The 22,875-nt window shown below is 46.9% G+C and overlaps 1 protein-coding gene across 1 annotated transcript in view; it reads left to right on the top strand.

Annotated features, from left to right (window-relative positions):
* ITGA11 (integrin subunit alpha 11) overlaps window positions 1-22,875 on the top strand; it is a 234,144-nt gene that overhangs the window by 107,615 nt on the left and 103,654 nt on the right. Inside the window, exon 10 of the mRNA XM_075342870.1 lies at window positions 11,228-11,298. Coding sequence (XP_075198985.1) covers window positions 11,228-11,298 — 71 coding nt within the window. The remainder of the gene's footprint in view (window positions 1-11,227; window positions 11,299-22,875) is intronic.

Genomic DNA, 22,875 nt, shown 5'->3' with positions numbered 1-22,875 from the left:
AGGGAAGATAAAAAAGGGGGGCCTAAAGAAAAGAAGCAAAACTAAGGGCCTCATTTAGGCCCTTAGGAGCGACCGTGTCCAAAGCCACAATCCACTTGGTTTCTCTTTGGGAAAGCATCTTTTTGATGTTACCACCCCGTATACCACAGTGGACCACATCAATTCCACGTATTTTTAGCACTTTAGGGTCACAGTTGTGGTACTTTTTAAAGTGGCGGGGTAAAGTTTTTAGTAAAGAAAGATCATCCACAGCCCTGGCCGCGCCAATGTCCCTCACATGCTCCCTCACCCGTATCCGAAATTCTCTCGAAGTCAGTCCTATATAGATGTATGGACAGTTGCAAGTAGCATAATAGATAACATTTTCAGTACTACATGAAATCCGATGTTGAATCGAAAATGAACGTAGAGAATCGGAACTGGTGAAGGAGTTACTGCGAAGGACATTGGCGCAGGCAAGGCAGTGCCCGCAAGGGAAACAACCTGGAACGGGACCAGTGGAACCAAATGGATTTGACTTTTTGGTGATGTAATGACTGTGGACAAGAAAGTCGCTCAGATTCCTGGCTCTCCTAGCCGTGGCCAAAGGTGTAGGAGAGAGAGACCGAGATAGAACAGGGTCGGTTTTGAGAACCGACCAATGGCGAGCCAAAATATCTCGCATCCGATACCACTCAGAGTTGAAAGTGGAAATGAAACGAGGGTTTGAGTCAGCAGACATCTGCTTAGGTTGATGGTGTAAGAGTGAAGTCCTCCCGGTGTGTTTCGCTCTTAAATAACCCTTTTTTATGCTCCGACGGCTATATCCCCTGTCCATGAATCGTGATTTTAAATCCTCAGCCTGTGCCTCAAAAGAGGCGTCCGATGAGCAGATCCGCCTCATCCGTAGAAATTGACCGGTCGGGATAGCTCTAACCGTAGATCCCATGTGTCCAGAAGAGGCATGAAGGAGTGCATTAACCGATGTTTTCTTACGAAAAACATCGGTTTGAACACGTTGGTTACCATCTACTTCAAGGACAATATCCAGGAAATCTATACTGGTAGAGCTGAATTTATAAGTAAGACGGATATTAAATGTATTAAGATTAAGACACTGAACGAACGAGTCGAGCTGCTCCACCGTGCCCTGCCAAAACATCAGAATGTCATCGATGTACCTAATCCAGCACTGCGCATGGGTAGCGGCCTGCACGCCCTCATCACCGAAAACCTGTCTCTCCCAATAGCCAAGAAACAGGTTAGCGTACGAGGGCGCACAGGCCGCGCCCATCGCAGTGCCGCGCTTCTGAAGATAGAAGGAGTCTTTGAATGTAAAATAATTATGTGACAGGGCAAAGTTTAACAGCTCAAGTACCAGCTCGTTCAGGTCAGAATCCCGACCGGACATTTCGAGGAAAAAGCGGGCCGCACGGACGCCATCTTCATGTCGTATACAGGTGTATAGTGATTCAACGTCCATGGTGACAAAAATTAAATCGGACTCCATTGAGATGCCGTCAACCCTCATGAGCACGTCCGTCGTGTCTTTGGCATAAGACGGGAGTGATTCGACTAAAGGTCTAAGGTAAAAGTCAATGAATCTGCATACAGGTTCACAAAACCCGTCAATGCCAGACACGATCGGACGACCAGGAGGGTTAACGGCATCCTTGTGGATCTTAGGAAGGAGATATAGCGTCGGGACCCTGGGAAACTTCACCATCAGACCATCAAACATTTTCTTAGATATAATGCCCAAATCATGGGCTCTAAGGAGAATTTTTTGTAATTTAAGGGAAAAGGAGGTGGTGGGGTTATAATCCAATTTTTGGTACGTGTCCTTGTCTCTTAGTTGTTTAAAAACTTCCCTCTCATATTGAACAGTAGGCCAGATCACAATGTTGCCCCCTTTGTCAGCCGCCTTGAAAATGACATCATCAAGTTGTTGTAATTCAAACAGGGCCTGTCTCTGTTTCCTTGTGAGGTTGTCTGGAGAACGTCGTGTCGAAATTTTCTTGAAGTCCTCCATGACAAGCTTAGTAAAGATCTCTACAGCAGGGCAGACTGACAAAGGGGGGAACCTTGATGACCTGGGATGGAGGAAAATAGGAGACGTACCTGGATTATTAATTTGTTCTGCAAGTAGGTCTTCTAGCGCCGCAAGAGCTTCTTGTTCAAGGTCACTCATGGTATCCAAACCACCAGATTTTTTATTATGAAGCTTCTTTAAAATGAGTTTTCTTGAAAAAAGATACAGATCTTTCAAAGCTGTAAAATAATGAAAGTTATTGGTAGGAGAAAAGGACAGACCCAGAGATAAGACCTCGATCTGTGTCTCTGAGAGAAGATGGTTTGATAAATTAATTACCTGGAGTTTATTCTTATTTTTTCCATCCTGAGGTTTACCAAAACCAGGTTTAGGGGGTCCAGGTTTTTTCGGGCCACTCCTGGTAGTAATACCAATAGATTCTTCATTAAGGTAAGAACTCTCAGAAGTCACAGATCGACCATCATCCATGGAGCTGCCTGATCTCAAAGAAGCCGATCTGGAGCGTGTTTTAAAACCTGTACGAGATTGTGAACGTGCTCTCGCGGCGCCAGACTTCCACCTGTAGACTCGATTGTTAGCTTTATCAGCCAGATCTCTTTGGAATTTTTTTGATTTATACTCAACCACCTCCTTTTCACATTTTTGGGATTCAAGATCCATCTCCTCGTTAAATTTCTGCAGTGCATCCTCTGATAGTTTAGACTTGATAGTAGAAAGAAGGCTCTCCATCTCGGTCTCAATCTCCAAAAGGGTGGAACTATTGTGGTCACGCAGGAGGGTCAGGAATCCAGTGGAACAGTTGTGTGCAAATTCTTCCCACCTCGTCTTGAAGTTTAGATCCTCTATGTCGAATGAGGGAAAAATCTGGACACGTAGGCCACGTGGTACTAGCCCTCTCTGAATGTATTTATCCAAAAAAGCACGATTTAGTAAAGTGCGGATGCGTTTTTTGAGTAAAACCTTGAATTTAAAGGTAGCATCACGTGCATCACTAGTGGAAGCGCTCTCAAGTAATCCGCACCCATCCTCTTTAAGAGCATTATTAACATGTGTGAGCCACACGGAGTCACGGGCTCTGAAATCCATAATGGAAGGAACTGTGAGGAACACAGAAACAAATATGAGAAATACACATTCCATAGGGAAAATACAGATAGATAAACCTGGTGGACAAGCCAGCTCAGGTTTTCAGCAGCTCAAAATACATGGAAAAAAGGAGAACCAGAGCAGAAAAGCTGAATCAAAAATTGCAAAGTTTTTTATTTTTATATTCAAAGTGCACAGTGCAATACATGAAACATTGGTATTCAATAAAAAGAGGGGGTGGGGAACATAGGTGCAAAACAGATCAACATTAGCCGGGTGTGGACTAACAGGCAAGAAAATGTTCAAATATAAGAAAACCCCTGATTGCCTACATTGAAAAAAATCAATATACTGAATGAAGGCATCTGAGTATAGTTAACCTGAGGAAGTGAGAACAGAGAGGACTCGAATTGTTGGTGGTCAAAAATGGTTAAACAGGGGAGATGGTTTAGCAGTCAGGAGATAACCTAATATAGGGGAAATCAGGTCATACATGCATAGCACAAATTCCCAAGTGGGAAGAAAACTGCTCCTGACTAAACCATCAAGGCACTGAGCCAAAGGATTGCCACAATAAAAAATGAGGTGTAATCACACAGTTAGGCGGACCCCCTAGATTTGTTAATACAAGGGGGGAGTCAGATGGAGAACCCAAGGCTCTAGGGCAGATATTAACGTTAGAAAAGAGTCCTTAGTAGGGAGTACGGCTTGCAAACAGGAAGAATTTCCAGGATGCAAGGTAGGTACAATAGTAATCAATTACATAGAGTAAATACAAATCCCTGCAGAGCACAAGTACTCCCGACTATATGGCCAGAGGTAGTTACTGGCCTACCTCTGGCCATATAGTCGGGAGTACTTGTGCTCTGCAGGGATTTGTATTTACTCTATGTAATTGATTACTATTGTACCTACCTTGCATCCTGGAAATTCTTCCTGTTTGCAAGCCGTACTCCCTACTAAGGACTCTTTTCTAACGTTAATATCTGCCCTAGAGCCTTGGGTTCTCCATCTGACTCCCCCCTTGTATTAACAAATCTAGGGGGTCCGCCTAACTGTGTGATTACACCTCATTTTTTATTGTGGCAATCCTTTGGCTCAGTGCCTTGATGGTTTAGTCAGGAGCAGTTTTCTTCCCACTTGGGAATTTGTGCTATGCATGTATGACCTGATTTCCCCTATATTAGGTTATCTCCTGACTGCTAAACCATCTCCCCTGTTTAACCATTTTTGACCACCAACAATTCGAGTCCTCTCTGTTCTCACTTCCTCAGGTTAACTATACTCAGATGCCTTCATTCAGTATATTGATTTTTTTCAATGTAGGCAATCAGGGGTTTTCTTATATTTGAACATTTTCTTGCCTGTTAGTCCACACCCGGCTAATGTTGATCTGTTTTGCACCTATGTTCCCCACCCCCTCTTTTTATTGAATACCAATGTTTCATGTATTGCACTGTGCACTTTGAATATAAAAATAAAAAACTTTGCAATTTTTGATTCAGCTTTTCTGCTCTGGTTCTCCTTTTTTCCATGTATTTTGAGCTGCTGAAAACCTGAGCTGGCTTGTCCACCAGGTTTATCTATCTGTATTTTCCCTATGGAATGTGTATTTCTCATATTTGTTTCTGTGTTCCTCACAGTTCCTTCCATTATGGATTTCAGAGCCCGTGACTCCGTGTGGCTCACACATGTTAATAATGCTCTTAAAGAGGATGGGTGCGGATTACTTGAGAGCGCTTCCACTAGTGATGCACGTGATGCTACCTTTAAATTCAAGGTTTTACTCAAAAAACGCATCCGCACTTTACTAAATCGTGCTTTTTTGGATAAATACATTCAGAGAGGGCTAGTACCACGTGGCCTACGTGTCCAGATTTTTCCCTCATTCGACATAGAGGATCTAAACTTCAAGACGAGGTGGGAAGAATTTGCACACAACTGTTCCACTGGATTCCTGACCCTCCTGCGTGACCACAATAGTTCCACCCTTTTGGAGATTGAGACCGAGATGGAGAGCCTTCTTTCTACTATCAAGTCTAAACTATCAGAGGATGCACTGCAGAAATTTAACGAGGAGATGGATCTTGAATCCCAAAAATGTGAAAAGGAGGTGGTTGAGTATAAATCAAAAAAATTCCAAAGAGATCTGGCTGATAAAGCTAACAATCGAGTCTACAGGTGGAAGTCTGGCGCCGCGAGAGCACGTTCACAATCTCGTACAGGTTTTAAAACACGCTCCAGATCGGCTTCTTTGAGATCAGGCAGCTCCATGGATGATGGTCGATCTGTGACTTCTGAGAGTTCTTACCTTAATGAAGAATCTATTGGTATTACTACCAGGAGTGGCCCGAAAAAACCTGGACCCCCTAAACCTGGTTTTGGTAAACCTCAGGATGGAAAAAATAAGAATAAACTCCAGGTAATTAATTTATCAAACCATCTTCTCTCAGAGACACAGATCGAGGTCTTATCTCTGGGTCTGTCCTTTTCTCCTACCAATAACTTTCATTATTTTACAGCTTTGAAAGATCTGTATCTTTTTTCAAGAAAACTCATTTTAAAGAAGCTTCATAATAAAAAATCTGGTGGTTTGGATACCATGAGTGACCTTGAACAAGAAGCTCTTGCGGCGCTAGAAGACCTACTTGCAGAACAAATTAATAATCCAGGTACGTCTCCTATTTTCCTCCATCCCAGGTCATCAAGGTTCCCCCCTTTGTCAGTCTGCCCTGCTGTAGAGATCTTTACTAAGCTTGTCATGGAGGACTTCAAGAAAATTTCGACACGACGTTCTCCAGACAACCTCACAAGGAAACAGAGACAGGCCCTGTTTGAATTACAACAACTTGATGATGTCATTTTCAAGGCGGCTGACAAAGGGGGCAACATTGTGATCTGGCCTACTGTTCAATATGAGAGGGAAGTTTTTAAACAACTAAGAGACAAGGACACGTACCAAAAATTGGATTATAACCCCACCACCTCCTTTTCCCTTAAATTACAAAAAATTCTCCTTAGAGCCCATGATTTGGGCATTATATCTAAGAAAATGTTTGATGGTCTGATGGTGAAGTTTCCCAGGGTCCCGACGCTATATCTCCTTCCTAAGATCCACAAGGATGCCGTTAACCCTCCTGGTCGTCCGATCGTGTCTGGCATTGACGGGTTTTGTGAACCTGTATGCAGATTCATTGACTTTTACCTTAGACCTTTAGTCGAATCACTCCCGTCTTATGCCAAAGACACGACGGACGTGCTCATGAGGGTTGACGGCATCTCAATGGAGTCCGATTTAATTTTTGTCACCATGGACGTTGAATCACTATACACCTGTATACGACATGAAGATGGCGTCCGTGCGGCCCGCTTTTTCCTCGAAATGTCCGGTCGGGATTCTGACCTGAACGAGCTGGTACTTGAGCTGTTAAACTTTGCCCTGTCACATAATTATTTTACATTCAAAGACTCCTTCTATCTTCAGAAGCGCGGCACTGCGATGGGCGCGGCCTGTGCGCCCTCGTACGCTAACCTGTTTCTTGGCTATTGGGAGAGACAGGTTTTCGGTGATGAGGGCGTGCAGGCCGCTACCCATGCGCAGTGCTGGATTAGGTACATCGATGACATTCTGATGTTTTGGCAGGGCACGGTGGAGCAGCTCGACTCGTTCGTTCAGTGTCTTAATCTTAATACATTTAATATCCGTCTTACTTATAAATTCAGCTCTACCAGTATAGATTTCCTGGATATTGTCCTTGAAGTAGATGGTAACCAACGTGTTCAAACCGATGTTTTTCGTAAGAAAACATCGGTTAATGCACTCCTTCATGCCTCTTCTGGACACATGGGATCTACGGTTAGAGCTATCCCGACCGGTCAATTTCTACGGATGAGGCGGATCTGCTCATCGGACGCCTCTTTTGAGGCACAGGCTGAGGATTTAAAATCACGATTCATGGACAGGGGATATAGCCGTCGGAGCATAAAAAAGGGTTATTTAAGAGCGAAACACACCGGGAGGACTTCACTCTTACACCATCAACCTAAGCAGATGTCTGCTGACTCAAACCCTCGTTTCATTTCCACTTTCAACTCTGAGTGGTATCGGATGCGAGATATTTTGGCTCGCCATTGGTCGGTTCTCAAAACCGACCCTGTTCTATCTCGGTCTCTCTCTCCTACACCTTTGGCCACGGCTAGGAGAGCCAGGAATCTGAGCGACTTTCTTGTCCACAGTCATTACATCACCAAAAAGTCAAATCCATTTGGTTCCACTGGTCCCGTTCCAGGTTGTTTCCCTTGCGGGCACTGCCTTGCCTGCGCCAATGTCCTTCGCAGTAACTCCTTCACCAGTTCCGATTCTCTACGTTCATTTTCGATTCAACATCGGATTTCATGTAGTACTGAAAATGTTATCTATTATGCTACTTGCAACTGTCCATACATCTATATAGGACTGACTTCGAGAGAATTTCGGATACGGGTGAGGGAGCATGTGAGGGACATTGGCGCGGCCAGGGCTGTGGATGATCTTTCTTTACTAAAAACTTTACCCCGCCACTTTAAAAAGTACCACAACTGTGACCCTAAAGTGCTAAAAATACGTGGAATTGATGTGGTCCACTGTGGTATACGGGGTGGTAACATCAAAAAGATGCTTTCCCAAAGAGAAACCAAGTGGATTGTGGCTTTGGACACGGTCGCTCCTAAGGGCCTAAATGAGGCCCTTAGTTTTGCTTCTTTTCTTTAGGCCCCCCTTTTTTATCTTCCCTCCTCTCTTTCTCTGAATGTTTTATTTAGCTCTCATTGCTTTATTATTTTTTTGTAATGGAATGCCTATTTATTTATCTGTGATTATTTGCGTATTTTATAAAAATATGTATAATATGTACCATTTTCTCTTTCCATTACATTACTTTGTTCGGGTGTTTGTGGTTTTTAGTCTTTTTGTTTTTAATTTTGTATATACTTTTTTCTGTTTCTTAGACTCCTTTTAAATATGATGCAACATATCCCTTGTGACAACATTAACTAGCGGATGGGTTCGTCTGATATATACCATGATTTGGTTGGAGATGCGACCTGGTTTTATAATTCCACTTGGCGGCTGCCTGCAATTTTACCATTCTTTAGGCTGTGCTGGATTACGTTTCACCTTATGACATGTAGTATTATGTCTTTTTACTTGTGTTATGTGTTCTGCATATTGTTCCGCCATCATGTATATCCTTAATTTTTGTGGTTTTTGCCAAGTGTCTATTTTGTGTCACCTTGTCTCCCCATCCATCTATCCACCGTGCCCGGAGTTTTGTGCGCGTGCGTGCGCCCGCCTGTTGTTCCCTGGCCGCGCTCCGGCGTCTCCATGGAGTCCGCGCGTGCGCGGTGGTCTCTGCGGGAACCTTTGTTCTCGTCTTGGCTTCCGCGCATGCGCCTGACTCCTTGACGGCTGGGGCTACGCTGCGGGGAGCTTCTTTGGCGGGCCCGCGCATGCGCCGTTTGACTCCGGAACTGTGGATTCCATTGGTGTTTCCCATTTCCGCGGCGCTATTTATGGGTCACTCTACCGGATGTGTGCACCACTCCTCACCTTCCCCCATGAAGAAGCGGCAAGCGATGCGCTGATAGCCGCGAAACGTGCGTCGGGCCCCCTGCCACCGGTCTCAGGTAACATATGTTCACTATACCGGGCACTTGCCCTTATCCTTAACCCCCTCTCTGCCGTTACAGTTAACTTGCCATTGTTTTTATGTTCCACCCAAAGCTTTTTGCCTGGCAGATTTTTCATTTACCACCCTGCCTTGGGGTTACTCACCTCCCTGGCGGGTTCCTGTGTCCTATGGACATTACTTATATTTCTTACACCATTTACCAACTCCAGGTAGTTACTGGCCTACCTCTGGCCATATAGTCGGGAGTACTTGTGCTCTGCAGGGATTTGTATTTACTCTATGTAATTGATTACTATTGTACCTACCTTGCATCCTGGAAATTCTTCCTGTTTGCAAGCCGTACTCCCTACTAAGGACTCTTTTCTAACGTTAATATCTGCCCTAGAGCCTTGGGTTCTCCATCTGACTCCCCCCTTGTATTAACAAATCTAGGGGGTCCGCCTAACTGTGTGATTACACCTCATTTTTTATTGTGGCAATCCTTTGGCTCAGTGCCTTGATGGTTTAGTCAGGAGCAGTTTTCTTCCCACTTGGGAATTTGTGCTATGCATGTATGACCTGATTTCCCCTATATTAGGTTATCTCCTGACTGCTAAACCATCTCCCCTGTTTAACCATTTTTGACCACCAACAATTCGAGTCCTCTCTGTTCTCACTTCCTCAGGTTAACTATACTCAGATGCCTTCATTCAGTATATTGATTTTTTTCAATGTAGGCAATCAGGGGTTTTCTTATATTTGAACATTTTCTTGCCTGTTAGTCCACACCCGGCTAATGTTGATCTGTTTTGCACCTATGTTCCCCACCCCCTCTTTTTATTGAATACCAATGTTTCATGTATTGCACTGTGCACTTTGAATATAAAAATAAAAAACTTTGCAATTTTTGATTCAGCTTTTCTGCTCTGGTTCTCCTTTTTTCCATGTATTTTGAGCTGCTGAAAACCTGAGCTGGCTTGTCCACCAGGTTTATCTATCTGTATTTTCCCTATGGAATGTGTATTTCTCATGTATTATACTGCATATTTAAGGTCATAGCAGCCAAACCAGTATTATAGTAGTGCAGTTAGAGACAGTATTGTTTACAGTTTTTTGCCCCTCTTCAGTGCAGAGAAAACTATTGGCTGGATGAATGAGATACCTTAAAGAGGCTGTTAACTACTTAGACCACTCCTTAAAGACAAAAACAACTTGGCACTCAAATCTTAATGCAAAGAAGGTGAATTTGTATTCCCAAACACTGAATAGCACAAATGTTTCGGTCATTAACAGACCTTCCTAAGTGTGCAGAGGTGATTCTCTGCTTGTCTTCTTGGTAGGTTCCTTTGATCACATGTGGTGGGGATGCCAATCACATCTGCTCACCTATTTACGTTGGATGAAATCTTCTACCCATGCCAGCTATAGTTTCTATGTTGGTTTGTGTGGTGCAGTGTCTCAGATTCTCTGCTGAAAATTGTGCTATTTGCATGTTGCGGTTGTGGTTGTGCAAATTTACCTCTGTTGTTTTGTGGCTTTCTTACAACTCTTGTGTTTCCTCCTGAATCTCTTATTGTCTTTACCTATGTGTGCGCGCTGTGTGACAGATATTTTTTTTTCCTTATCTGTCTATATCTGTGACTTTCATTACTCTCCTGTCCTGTCCCTCCCTGAGGGAAGGGGGAAACAGATCATGACTGGTCAGGAGCAGGGCCAGGAAGGATACTCAAGTATCCCTAGCATTAGGGGTTTCCTTGAGAATAGGGATAGCATAAAGCCCCTAGCTTGAGAAACAGCTTAGGGGCTCTGGTTTTCCACTATCCCAGAGTCATCGTGACACCAGTGCTTCAAATGAAAAAATCCAAAGAGATGTCGTTTAATGCACCATGGTTCTGGAGATCTATCCAGAGTGGAGGCTTTTGTCTTCTGAAGTATAATAGGCCATCAATGTTTGTAGGGCAGGACCTTGTAGGGAACTTCAAAGGTTTTAGAAAGAAGAGAGTATTTGTAGGTCAATGGAAAAATATGATTTCTTGAGTTTCATGTATGTAGCTGGGCTTTGTAGATCAGTATCTAAAACAGAGACAAGAAGGATTGTTCTGCATGTGGCGAGGTCAGAATGTTGGAAGTGGCTGCTGCAGAATTCCCGGCCAAGATAAAGTGTCAAGATAACGTGATGGCTGTGTGTATTGTACAGTTGGAGTCATGTAAGGACCATTGGGTAAAATACTTCAAAACTTGATTTTAATGTTTTTAAATCTGACCGTCTGACATGTTTTACTAATTTATCTGTTTTTCCAATCATATCGTTTAGAATTTCTCTAACTCTGATTATGTTAAATGATATTTTTAACTTTTATACATTTTTAGTATATTTTCAGTCCTTTTTGTGATATTCCATTTGGAAGAATTTACAAAAACTGTCTCAGTTGCTCAAGTTCTGACATTATTTTAATTGCAGGAACCAATAAGAATGAAACATCATTTGGTCTTGAAATGTCCCAGGCAGGGTTTTCATCACATGTAGTGGAGGTAAGTACGGAAGTTGGGAAAATAAATGACATAAAGAGGAGGGTATATATGAAAAATATTGTAGAAAATAAGTGGTATTCCCTATATCATTCAAATAAGATCCCAAATGTCATGTTGACATCGGTAACCAGTGTAGTGGTAGAGCATTGGTTACCGCTGCAGCCACTGATTAGCTCCAGTAGTCATGTGACATTCTCACATAAAGATGACACAAGTAGACCAGCTGGATTTCTAGGCAGTGGTATGGAGGGAACAGTATGGATCGGTAGGAAGGGAGTTTATTTTATATACACCACATGGGAAAAAGTATTGATACGCATATCTAAAAGAACCTGGCAGCATGTATAAGGCACTGGCTAGACGATTTTGTGACGCCCTGACAAAATCAGGGTGTCACAGATGACTGCACCCCTCTTCCAGGTGCAGGATTCCCTCCTCCTTGGCCCTCCATCACAACCCCACATCCAGGTACATAACACCAGCCAGCAAAGCCTAGTCACCCCCCATGACAATAGGGACACACCAGTGGGCGGGGCCAAGTAGATGGTGATGCCCACCTAGGGGTCCTGAGGCGTTCTGGGAGGGAACAAGACAGTTGAGTTCAGGAAGAAGAAGTGAGAGAAGTGTGAAGTGACAGTGGACTCAGGGGTTGGAGCTCCTGGACTACCGGACTACTGACTAGGTGGCAGTTGGCAGACAGGGCCACAAGCGACGGAGATCCGGTCGTGGGAGACCTTAAGTGGACCGGGACAGGGAAGTAGCCCGCCGGTACCGACAGCGGGAATCCGGTTCGGAGGCCGTGCGCAACAGGGTACCTGGACCCTAGAGCAAGGACAGCTTCACGCAGCTTACTAATTGACCAGCCAGGGGCAAGATTTCAGGTCTTGTCCCACAGGAGGCCCAAATAGAGAGAGACGGAAGCCCAACGAGGGGGATAGGGCTCCGCAATTGCATGCTAAGATCCCACGGGTCAGTTCTCGCGGGCCACAGCTCCCAACACACAGTATCACTGGGAGTGGACTTACCGTTTCATGCGTAGTAGTCACCAACAATGACACAAACACTTAGTGCAGGAGGAAGGGACCCCTGTTTGCTGTACCAGGATGTGGGATCCGAACACACCCGCCCGAGGTCACCAGTCACTGGCAATTTGGTTTACCCTTTCGACTCTGTGTGAATTATTCAGAACTGTGAGTAAACTAATACTATCCGGTCCAACCCTGCAGATTGCGCTCCGCAGCACCATGTCACCTGCATTGGGGCCCTGGGACAACACCTCCCCTACCCATGGAGGGGATAACATCCAGCTGCCCCACTCCATCAGTCCCAGGTATAAACCCCACCCCCAGCGGCAGCGGCGATGTCACCCACAATCACCGCACACCACGGGTGGCGTCACTGACAAAACCTTCCCCATCTAATAACCCCCCTTTTCACTTGCGGGCGACGGACGGGTGCTCAGGCCCGGGTCCGGCTTCCCCTGGAGCCACCGCCACGACCCCGGATCCGAGCATCTCGAGCAGCCCCCCTGCCGTGGTCTGTCTCCTGCCCGCAACTATTTCAGCCAGGTATGTTTGACTCTAAAACACTGCAGAATTTCAGAGAACATAGTTTAATAGCCAGCCATGGCCGTGGCCATCTGCCTATACAAACATTTGTGAAATAATAGCTAAAGAGCTCACGGAATTCCAGAGTGGTCCTGTTATATAGGATGCCACCAGAGTATGAAATCGGTTGTTAACTTTCTTCCCTCTAAATTATTCCATGGTCAAATGTGAGTAGTATAATTGGATAGTGGAAGCATTTAGGAACCACAGCAACTAAGCCACAAAGGGGAAACCAAGAGTAGGATCATAGATACAAAGTAGGGTCACCGAGACAAAGTAGACTGCTGACTCAATAACCTCAGCACTTGAAATCTCAGCTAGAATTAACATCAGCAGAAAAACTGTTCTCCAGGAGTTTCATGGCATGGGTTTCAATGGCCGAGCAGTTGCATACAAGCCTTACATCACCAAGAATAATGCCAGGTTGGAATGTGGTAAAGACGCCACTGGACTCCGAAGAAGTAGAAACATATTCTATGGAGAGACAAATCACTTTTTTATCTGGCAGTCTGATCAACGAGTCTGGGTTTGGCAGATGCCAGGAGAACATCACTTGCCCGACATCATTTTGCCAACTGTAAAGTTTGGTGGGGAGGTATGATGCTATGGATTTGTTTTTCAGGGGTCAACCTAGCCCCCTTTGTTCCAGTGAAATCTTAATGCTTCAGCATACCAAGACATTTTGTTCACTTGAATGCTTCTAACATTGTAAGATCAATCTGTTCCAGTCTGTGCCAAGTGCACAAAGCAACGTCCATAAGGGAATGGTTGGGTGAGCTTGGTATGAAAGAACGTGACAAGCCAGACAGAGCTCTGACTTTAATCCCATCTAAGATTCTGTAGGTGTAATGTTTAGATGTTCCCTATACTTTTGTCCATATAGAGCATATTTGTTTAGAGTAAATAATAGAAATTATTAGATACCTGATCCAAAGTCATAGCCCCACATATCATCAATGTCAAATGTGACTTGAAGCAACAATAATACAGTGTTAAGCCCCCTTCACACGTCCATGATAAAAACGCATGTTTTTCCCAGTCAGTGATGTGTGTGTGTATTCCTGTGCGTGTTCCGTGTGTGTGTTCAGTGTGTGCTGTCAGTGTGCTCTCTGTGTCCTATCTGTGATAGCACATTGGCAGCAGGAACTTCTATACTCACCTGTCCCCGGCACAACTGTCTCCAGCGCTGCTGCTGCTTCAGGGTCTGTGGTACAGGGGGCAGGGGGGTTAGTCAGGCATGGGTCTCATACCTGCTTTACTCATCACGGGGCCGGTGTGGTGGTTTGGGATGTTGCGGTGGCCTGCCTGGCTCGTGCCCCGAGGTGTACACCAATAAGGAGGGAAGATGATGGGGGTTGTAGTAGGGTGATTGTCGTGATGCCACCTGTGGCACGCGGCCAGGGAATAGCCACTGCTGCTGTCGCTGTCCTCCGGGGCGGATGGTAATAGCAGCCGAAGATGGTATTGCTCCCCACAGGTGGAGCGGGTCCCGGGAGGGATTATGAGGGGAGTAGTGATGGTGAAGGCTTTTGGTGCCGAGGCGCGGGGCGGCGGTGCCAGTAATAAGAGTCCGAGTCAGATACTGCGGTTCCAGGTGTCTTTACTCACTCTTTGGGCCGCTCACCGGGGTGGTACTAGTCACTTGCTGTGATGAGCCCCGTCGACCTCGGAAAAGTTAGAAGATACCACCGGTGTTTTAAAGAAAAATGTCCTTTTTCAGAGTTGCCCTTCCAGCCATGAGGAACCTGGGCTGAGCGCTCCGCTCCAAGCCTCAGGCCCCGTGAAGAGAAGGGAAGAAAGTCGTGATGGTGTTGTGTCCAGAACTGGTGTCCCGGGTCAACTTACTGAAGAATATGTGAGTTGCTCCTACTTCTACCCCAAATGGAACCCGCCCCCCAGGTGGCTCGCTTCAGTGACCGGGGAAGTCTCATGCATCATGATGGCCACCCCCCTATCTACCCTGTGCCAACCCCCTCTGTGAGAAGGCTCCTAAGCTGTATGTAAAGTGTCAATATGGAATACCGGTTATTAACCACCCCTTACTTGAGACGAATATCGCACCTTAAATAAGGTTCAATACACAGGGGCGCCAGACAGTGAATATGCATGAGCTTAATGAGCAGGCCCGGAAGCAAGTGACAGCAGCACCGAAGACAGCAAGGCTGGAGACAGGTGAGTATAGAAAATCATTTTATTTCAAAGACACATGTTTTCTCTGGTACGAGTTACACTGATGTCACACAAAGCACATCAGTGTGTGGTTCAAGTGACACCCATGCTGCCGAAGAAAAATGGACAAACTTCCGTGAGAAAACAAGGATGTGTGCGCAGACCCATTGATTTTAATGGCTCTGCGTATGTCCGTATCTCCGGTATGTATGAAAACAGATGTCATATGCACCGGAATCACATATTTGTGAATGGGGCCTGTGAGACTGTGACCGGGGTTATCTATGACGGCCGGTATGTCTCGCCCCGGTTGTGCTCACTCCATGATAGAAAGTAAATCCACTCTAGGGTTAATGCTGTTTCCCTACAGGCTGAAGGAAGGGTTAAATGGAAACAGGAACGAGGGGCAGGTGTGCCGGGTGTGAGGGAGTGATCACAACTCCCTGAGTCTCTGCTGGAGAGACATGTATATTGCTGTGGATTTTTGTTTGGACATTAAACACCGTGTGCTGTGAACCTATATGCCTGGATCCCGTGTCTTCTGCTGCGCAGCCGACCGCGCTACCTCACATATGGTGGAGAATCGGCGGGCATGCCAGCCCGGTGAGGTGTACTTCCTTTTCTGGTGATCCGGTAGCACATGTCCTGGATTCAAGCAGCTATACTACGGCCCAAACCCAGCGACGCCATGGAGGACATACTAAGGCATTTGGCTCAGGCTAATGCACAGCAGCAGCAGGCTAATGCACAACAACAAGAGGCTAATGCACAGCAACAACAGGTGAATACCCACCTGCTCCGGACGTTGGAGCAACAGCAGCAACAGCACCAGCAATCCTTGAAATTGCAGGAAAAAAGGCACCAAGAACAGATGGTTCTCCTGGCCAAGTCAATCCGTGCCGGACCGGCAGCAACAACCCCGGGACCGGGTGACGACGGCAGCGTCCGGAAAGCGGTGAGACAAGCGTTGCAAAAGATGACCCCGGGGGATGATGTGGAAGCGTTCCTGGCAGTGTTTGAGCGGGTGGCCGAGCGGGAAAAGCTGCCGACCCCCCAGTGGGCTGAGGTATTGTCGCCCTATCTGACGGGGGAACCCCAAAAAGCGTACCTGGACCTCGGTACCGAGGACGCCATTGACTATGTGACCCTGAAAGCCGAAATACTGGCTCGGTTGGGGGTGAATACCTATGTACGGGCTCAGCGGGTAAATCAGTGGTTCTATGAGGAAGCCAAACCCGTACGCTCCCAGGCCTATGACTTATTACATCTTGTAAAAAAGTGGTTGCAGCCTGACACTCTGAGCCCGGCGCAAATGGTGGAAAGGGTAGTAGTGGATCGTTTTGTGCGCACTTTACCCGTCACCGTTCAACGGTGGGTAGGACAGGGTGACCCGAGTACCCTGGACCAATTAGTGTCCCTGGTAGAGCGGCATGTGGCTACGCAGGACTTGATACGGGACACTGAGACTTTGCGTACCGCCCGTCGGTCCGGCCCCTCCAAGCCTAGGGCCAAGGACCCACCGCCGACACCGGTACAGGAGTCCGCTACCATCCTGGCTGAGGCCGCGCCCGCCGTTCCTGAGGTCCGGAAGGCCATGTACCCTAAACGACAACTTGTCAAGGGGGTTTCCTTCCCTATTAGATGTTGGCGGTGCCAGCGGGTGGGACATATGGAAGCCCAGTGTCCCCTGACCACGGAGCCCATGGATTGTGGGGTTACCCGGCGGGGTTCAATGTATGCTCAGGTGGTGTGTACCGCTGACCTGGTTCCCCCAGAGACTGAGCCCCACTTGTGCCAAATACAGGTGAATGGATGTCCGGTTACAGGATTGTTGGATTCCGGAAGCTTAGTGACCCTTGTGCGATCCACCTTGAGGGCTAAAGTAAAGGCCACAGGACGTACCGTGGGGGTGGTTTGCATACATGGGGACCGCCGAGACTATCCCACGGAGATTGTCACCATCACAGCACCTTGCGGTCAGGTGCAACATGAGGTGGGACTGCTTAACACTCTTCCTTATGACGTGATCCTAGGACGGGATCTGCCCTATTTTTGGACTTTATGGAAGGGAACCCCTAGGTCCCCTCCGATATTGGTCAGTCCGGGGCCTGAGCCCTACAATCCTGAATCCGGGACACCTGCCGTAGGGGTCCCCATGATAGGGACAGAATGTGAACCCGATAGGTCGCCCCTAGAGGTATTGGCAGGAGAGGCTGAGACGGTCGAGCCCATCCCGGACTTGGAGGCATCCCCGGATGCGTTTGGGACAGCCCAACTCCAGGACCCTACGTTAATACATGCCCGGAATAGGGTGTTAGTAATTGACGGGGTGGCCCAGCTGCCCGGTGCCCAGGTAAGGTACCCCCATTTCGCTCTTAAACAGGATTTACTCTACCGGGTAGATGAAATACGGGGCGTGGGGGTGGAGCAGTTGGTGGTGCCCCAGCCGTATCGCCGGCGGGTCCTCGACTTGGCTCATAAACATCTGATGAGTGGCCACCTAGGGGTCAAGAAAACGCAGGAGCGAATATTGCAAAGGTTCTATTGGCCCGGGGTCTTTGGGGAGGTAAAACGGTTCTGCGAAACCTGCCCGGAGTGTCAGCTTACCGCACCACTGGTCCACTTTCGCAGTCCGTTGGTGCCGTTACCCATTATAGAAGTCCCTTTTGAACGGATAGGGATGGATCTGGTGGGGCCCCTCGTAAAGTCTGCTCGAGGGCACCAACACATCCTAGTGATCGTTGACTATGCCACCCGGTATCCAGAGGCGATACCTCTCAGACATACTGCGGCGAAGCTTATAGCTCGGGAGTTGTTTTCTGTGTTCTGCCGGGTGGGGTTGCCCAAGGAGATCCTTACGGATCAGGGGACCCCATTCATGTCTAAAGTGACCAAAGAACTATGCCGGCTACTCCAGATCAAGCAGTTGCGTACGTCTGTGTATCATCCTCAGACGGATGGGTTAGTAGAACGATTCAATAAAACCCTGAAAACCATGCTAAAAAGGGTGATCTCCAAAGACGGGAAGGACTGGGATATGATGCTTCCCTATTTGATGTTTGCCATCCGAGAGGTGCCACAGGCATCCACGGGGTTTTCGCCTTTTGAATTGTTATACGGGCGACATCCCCGGGGATTGTTGGACCTGGCAAAGGAAACATGGGAGCAAGAGCCCACCCCCCATAAAAGTGTGATTGAACACATTTTAGGAATGCAGAACCGCATAAGCGCGGTCATGCCAATTGTGAAGGAGCATTTACAGGAGGCTCAGGCCGCGCAAAGCGGCCGCTATAATAGACAAGCCACCGTGCGGACCTTTAAACCCGGGGATCGGGTGTTGGTATTAATCCCCACGGCGGAGAGTAAATTCCTGGCTCAGTGGCAAGGCCCCTACGAGATAAAGGAAAAAGTCGGGGTGGTCAACTATAAAGTATTGCAGCCCGGTAGGCGGAAACCTGAACAAATATACCATGTCAACCTATTAAAACCGTGGCAGGAACGGGAAAGCCTGATGGTTGAGTTTCCCCCATCTCCCTCCTCTTCGGGTCGTTCACTCCCGGCTTCAGCGACCTCCGGAGAGGACGAACCGGAAGTAAGGATCGGAGAAGCCCTCACCAAGCAACAGAGGCGAGAGGCCAGACGGCTGGTTCAGCAGAACCCCGATGTCTTCTCCGAGTTGCCGGGTAGGACCAGTCTGATACGACATGACATTGTCACCGAGCCCCACCTGAAGGTACGCCTGAAGTCATACCGCGTGCCGGAGGCTCGAAGACAAGCCATATCAGAAGAAGTGAAGACAATGCTACGCCTGGGGGTCATCGAAAAATCCCGGAGTGAATGGGCTAGTCCCATTGTCCTAATACCAAAACCCGATGGCTCCTTAAGGTTCTGCAATGACTTCCGGAGATTGAACGAAATATCCAAGTTCGATCTCTACCCCATGCCCCGGGTGGATGAGCTGATTGATAGGCTGGGACAGGCGCGATATTTTACCACGCTCGACCTGACCAAGGGGTACTGGCAGGTGCCACTGACGGAGTCCGCCAAGGAGAAAACCGCTTTTGTTACGCCGGAGGGTCTCTTCCACTATGTTGTCTTGCCTTTTGGGTTACATGGCGCTCCGGCCACGTTCCAGAGGTTGATGGACTTAGTGCTGGAACCCCACCAGGCGTATGCATCAGCGTACCTTGATGACATCATTATTTACAGCCCCGATTGGCAGACCCACTTGGAACAGGTACAAGCGGTGGTGGACGCGCTTCGAACAGCCGGATTGACAGCCAATCCCAAGAAATGTGCGTTGGGACTCACGGAAGCCCGCTACTTGGGCTACGTGATAGGCCAAGGAGTGATAAAGCCCCAAATTAACAAGGTTGAGGCGATCCAGAAGTGGCCTAGACCCCTGACCACAAAGCAGGTTAGGGCCTTCCTGGGTATCGTGGGGTACTACAGGAGGTTTGTAAGAGATTTTGCGGGACTATCAGCCCCCTTGACGGACCTTCTCAAAGGCAAGAAGTCCGTCATGGTGCGCTGGACTCCGCAGGCCGAGGACTCCTTCCGGGCCCTGAAGGGGGTCCTGTGCGGACAACCCGTTCTGGTCAACCCTGATTTCCGGAAGGAGTTCATAGTACAGACTGACGCCTCTGAGGTCGGCCTGGGGGCAGTGCTGTCTCAGGTGGTTCAGGGGGAGGAACACCCCGTCACCTTCTTGAGTAGGAAGCTCACCCCTCCCGAGCGGAATTATAGCGTAGTGGAGAAGGAGTGCCTGGCGATTAAATGGGCCTTGGAGTCCCTACGCTATTACCTGCTGGGACGGCAGTTTCGCTTGGTGACTGATCACTCTCCGCTGGTCTGGATGAGGTCCGCCAAGGAACGGAATGCCTGGGTTACCCGGTGGTTCCTTTCTCTGCAGAACTTCCGGTTTACGGTTGAACACCGGGCCGGTAGGTTGCAGGTCAACGCCGATGCCTTGTCCCGCGGCCCGTGTTTGATGGCGGGAGTTCAACCCCGCACGCTTGAACTGAGGGGGGGGGGTATGTGAGACTGTGACCGGGGTTATCTATGACGGCCGGTATGTCTCGCCCCGGTTGTGCTCACTCCATGATAGAAAGTAAATCCACTCTAGGGTTAATGCTGTTTCCCTACAGGCTGAAGGAAGGGTTAAATGGAAACAGGAACGAGGGGCAGGTGTGCCGGGTGTGAGGGAGTGATCACAACTCCCTGAGTCTCTGCTGGAGAGACATGTATATTGCTGTGGATTTTTGTTTGGACATTAAACACCGTGTGCTGTGAACCTATATGCCTGGATCCCGTGTCTTCTGCTGCGCAGCCGACCGCGCTACCTCACAGGCCGTACAAAGACTCCGCTCTGTTAACGAAGCCACTTTATCACTGGCAGGAGCGGTCTATGACCGTTCTGAGCCGGCGCAGAACGGCATCAGCCACAACAAGCAGGTAGATAGGAAATACAGTACCTGCCTGTTAGTGCTTAGGCATATTTTTTTTCTAAAAAGCTGGATATACTCTTTAAATGTTTACTCCTAGTGGCTAAGAATCTCTTCTGGTGATGTGATGGATACATATGTGTGCGGCTCATTACAGTATCAGAGCTGTGTCTTGTGACTATCACAAATGCAGATTTTCATACACTGGAAGTAAGCAGTTTAGCTTCCTAATGAATGATAACAAGCAGAGATCTTTCAAACGCCAAGGAATTGATACAAAACTGATATTGGAAAATCGTATAATTTTTCGTTATGCGGAGAATAGCATTTATATGCTAAAATTTAATTGAAACAGGACAAGCAAATCTGCAGGCGCTGGCTTAGGGGAAAAGTATATACACCAAATATATAAATAATATATTATACCAAATATACCATGTAGATAAAACTAACCTGACTTCTGTGTTGTCGGCCCTCCACTCAGGCCGGGGCCTCAGTATTTGACCCTATAATAACCTGACTGTCAGGTCCAAGTCTGCAAACCACAAATCCTTTAGGCAACAGTTATTAGGGGCAAGACATTCAACCGTATATCATAAAGTGGATGGATTAAATGCTTTATATTTCTGTAGGAACTTTCTCCTTTTCTCTGCTTCAATGTGGTTTGTAAACCAGATATTGTATAAATTATATGTAAGGAATCGTTTAAAAAAAAGGCAAAATTATCTTCTATTAAAATGGTAAAATGTACCTTTACTATATCATTTTCTACTATACAGAAACCAATTGTTCCTGTTCACATAACTCTTTTAATTTAACAGCACAGAACAGGTTTTGTATATGTAGAACCTTTCAACGGGTTTTGCACCATGATTAATGGCATAGCTCTTATAATGATGAATTAAAGATATTGTCTGGTTTAGAAAACTAATTTTCAAATAACATTTTAGGAAATTTGAGGTTAAAGGGTTATTCCCATCTTCAAGATCCTATCCCCAATATGTAGTGGGTGTAATAATAATATTAGCAAATATCTCCAATTACAAATGTAGTATAGTTCTCCTGATTGGCTATGTCTTTTATCTCATGTTCAGGGCATTGCAGGACCTTAGGTATCCATGGTTATGACCACAAGCAACTAACAAATAACTATGATTATATGTGTGGTGGTAACCATGGATACCTAAGTTCCAGCAATGCCCTGAACATGAGGTAAGTGGCATAGTGAATCAGGAGAACTATACTACATTTCTGATTGGAGGTATTTGATATTATTATTACTACTACATATTCAGATAGAATCTTGCAGATGGGAATTCCTTTAACGCCCCTCCCACAGAAAAGTGAGGAACTGGTCACTGAGTGGTGCAGTAACAGGTAGTAAGATAGATGGCGCTGAGGACACCACAGAGGGAAGTCAGGCAGGCCGGGGTCAGAACCGAGAAGAGGCAACGAGACTCAGGGAGCAGACAGGAGTGAGGTTGTAAAACAAGCCGGGGTTCAGGTAACCAGGAGATTACGTACAAATACAAGGGACAGTCAAAGGCGTAGTCAGGAGGGGAGCTGAAGCAGGAACCAGACGGGAACAAAAAAGTCAGAAGGGAGAAGGCAGAGACGAGTCAGAGTTCAGTTCGAGGTCGAGTACCAAGATCAAATCGCTCAACAATCAGGAGCCAGGCACTTAGCGAAACTAACCAAAGAATACGACTGGCGCCGCTCCGGTGCGACTACTCCCAGATAAAGTAAAGCAATTATAAGAAGCAGTGCGTGAGAGTAAGCCTATCCCACAACCGATGAGCAACCAAGTGCAGGGAACGGAATGTCATAGGGCAAAGACTAACATAAATACAGCACACAAGACACGACACAAATGATATGATGTAGGCTCCGCAAGATGACACAACAGAAGGCCCCAGCACAGGAGACACACTGCAAGTCAGGGCCATGATAATACCTCTTTAATAGGGGAGAGCTCATAATTCAAAGCCTCCATTAGCAATTTTTACACTCACCACCGAGCCTCATCGTAGTCAGACACTTGGTGGTCTGTACAGGTCAGTTCTCAACAGTCATTTCACTATTGCCAACAGCAGGATGAAGGCAGATAACATAGGATCCACCACTGATAATTATAATAGATAACACAGCTCCAGTCCTGACCCCTCCCTGCACGATGACTTCTGTACGGGTCACAGAGCATACCCACAACACTATCCCACAAAGGTAAAGGAGTCATCTCCAGCTTTCACGTTCTTATGGTGCCTGTGATGGCTGTAATACATATTTCTGAACTGCTGTTAATGGGCCTCATTTGCCGTTGACAAGATGACTCCCTACAAAATTATGCAAAACAAGTA

The sequence above is a fragment of the Anomaloglossus baeobatrachus genome, chromosome 4, assembly GCF_048569485.1.
Source record: "Anomaloglossus baeobatrachus isolate aAnoBae1 chromosome 4, aAnoBae1.hap1, whole genome shotgun sequence".
Taxonomy (NCBI): Eukaryota; Metazoa; Chordata; class Amphibia; order Anura; family Aromobatidae; genus Anomaloglossus; species Anomaloglossus baeobatrachus.
Note: the sequence above shows the minus strand (reverse complement) of the source record. Positions and strands in the feature narration are given on the sequence as shown.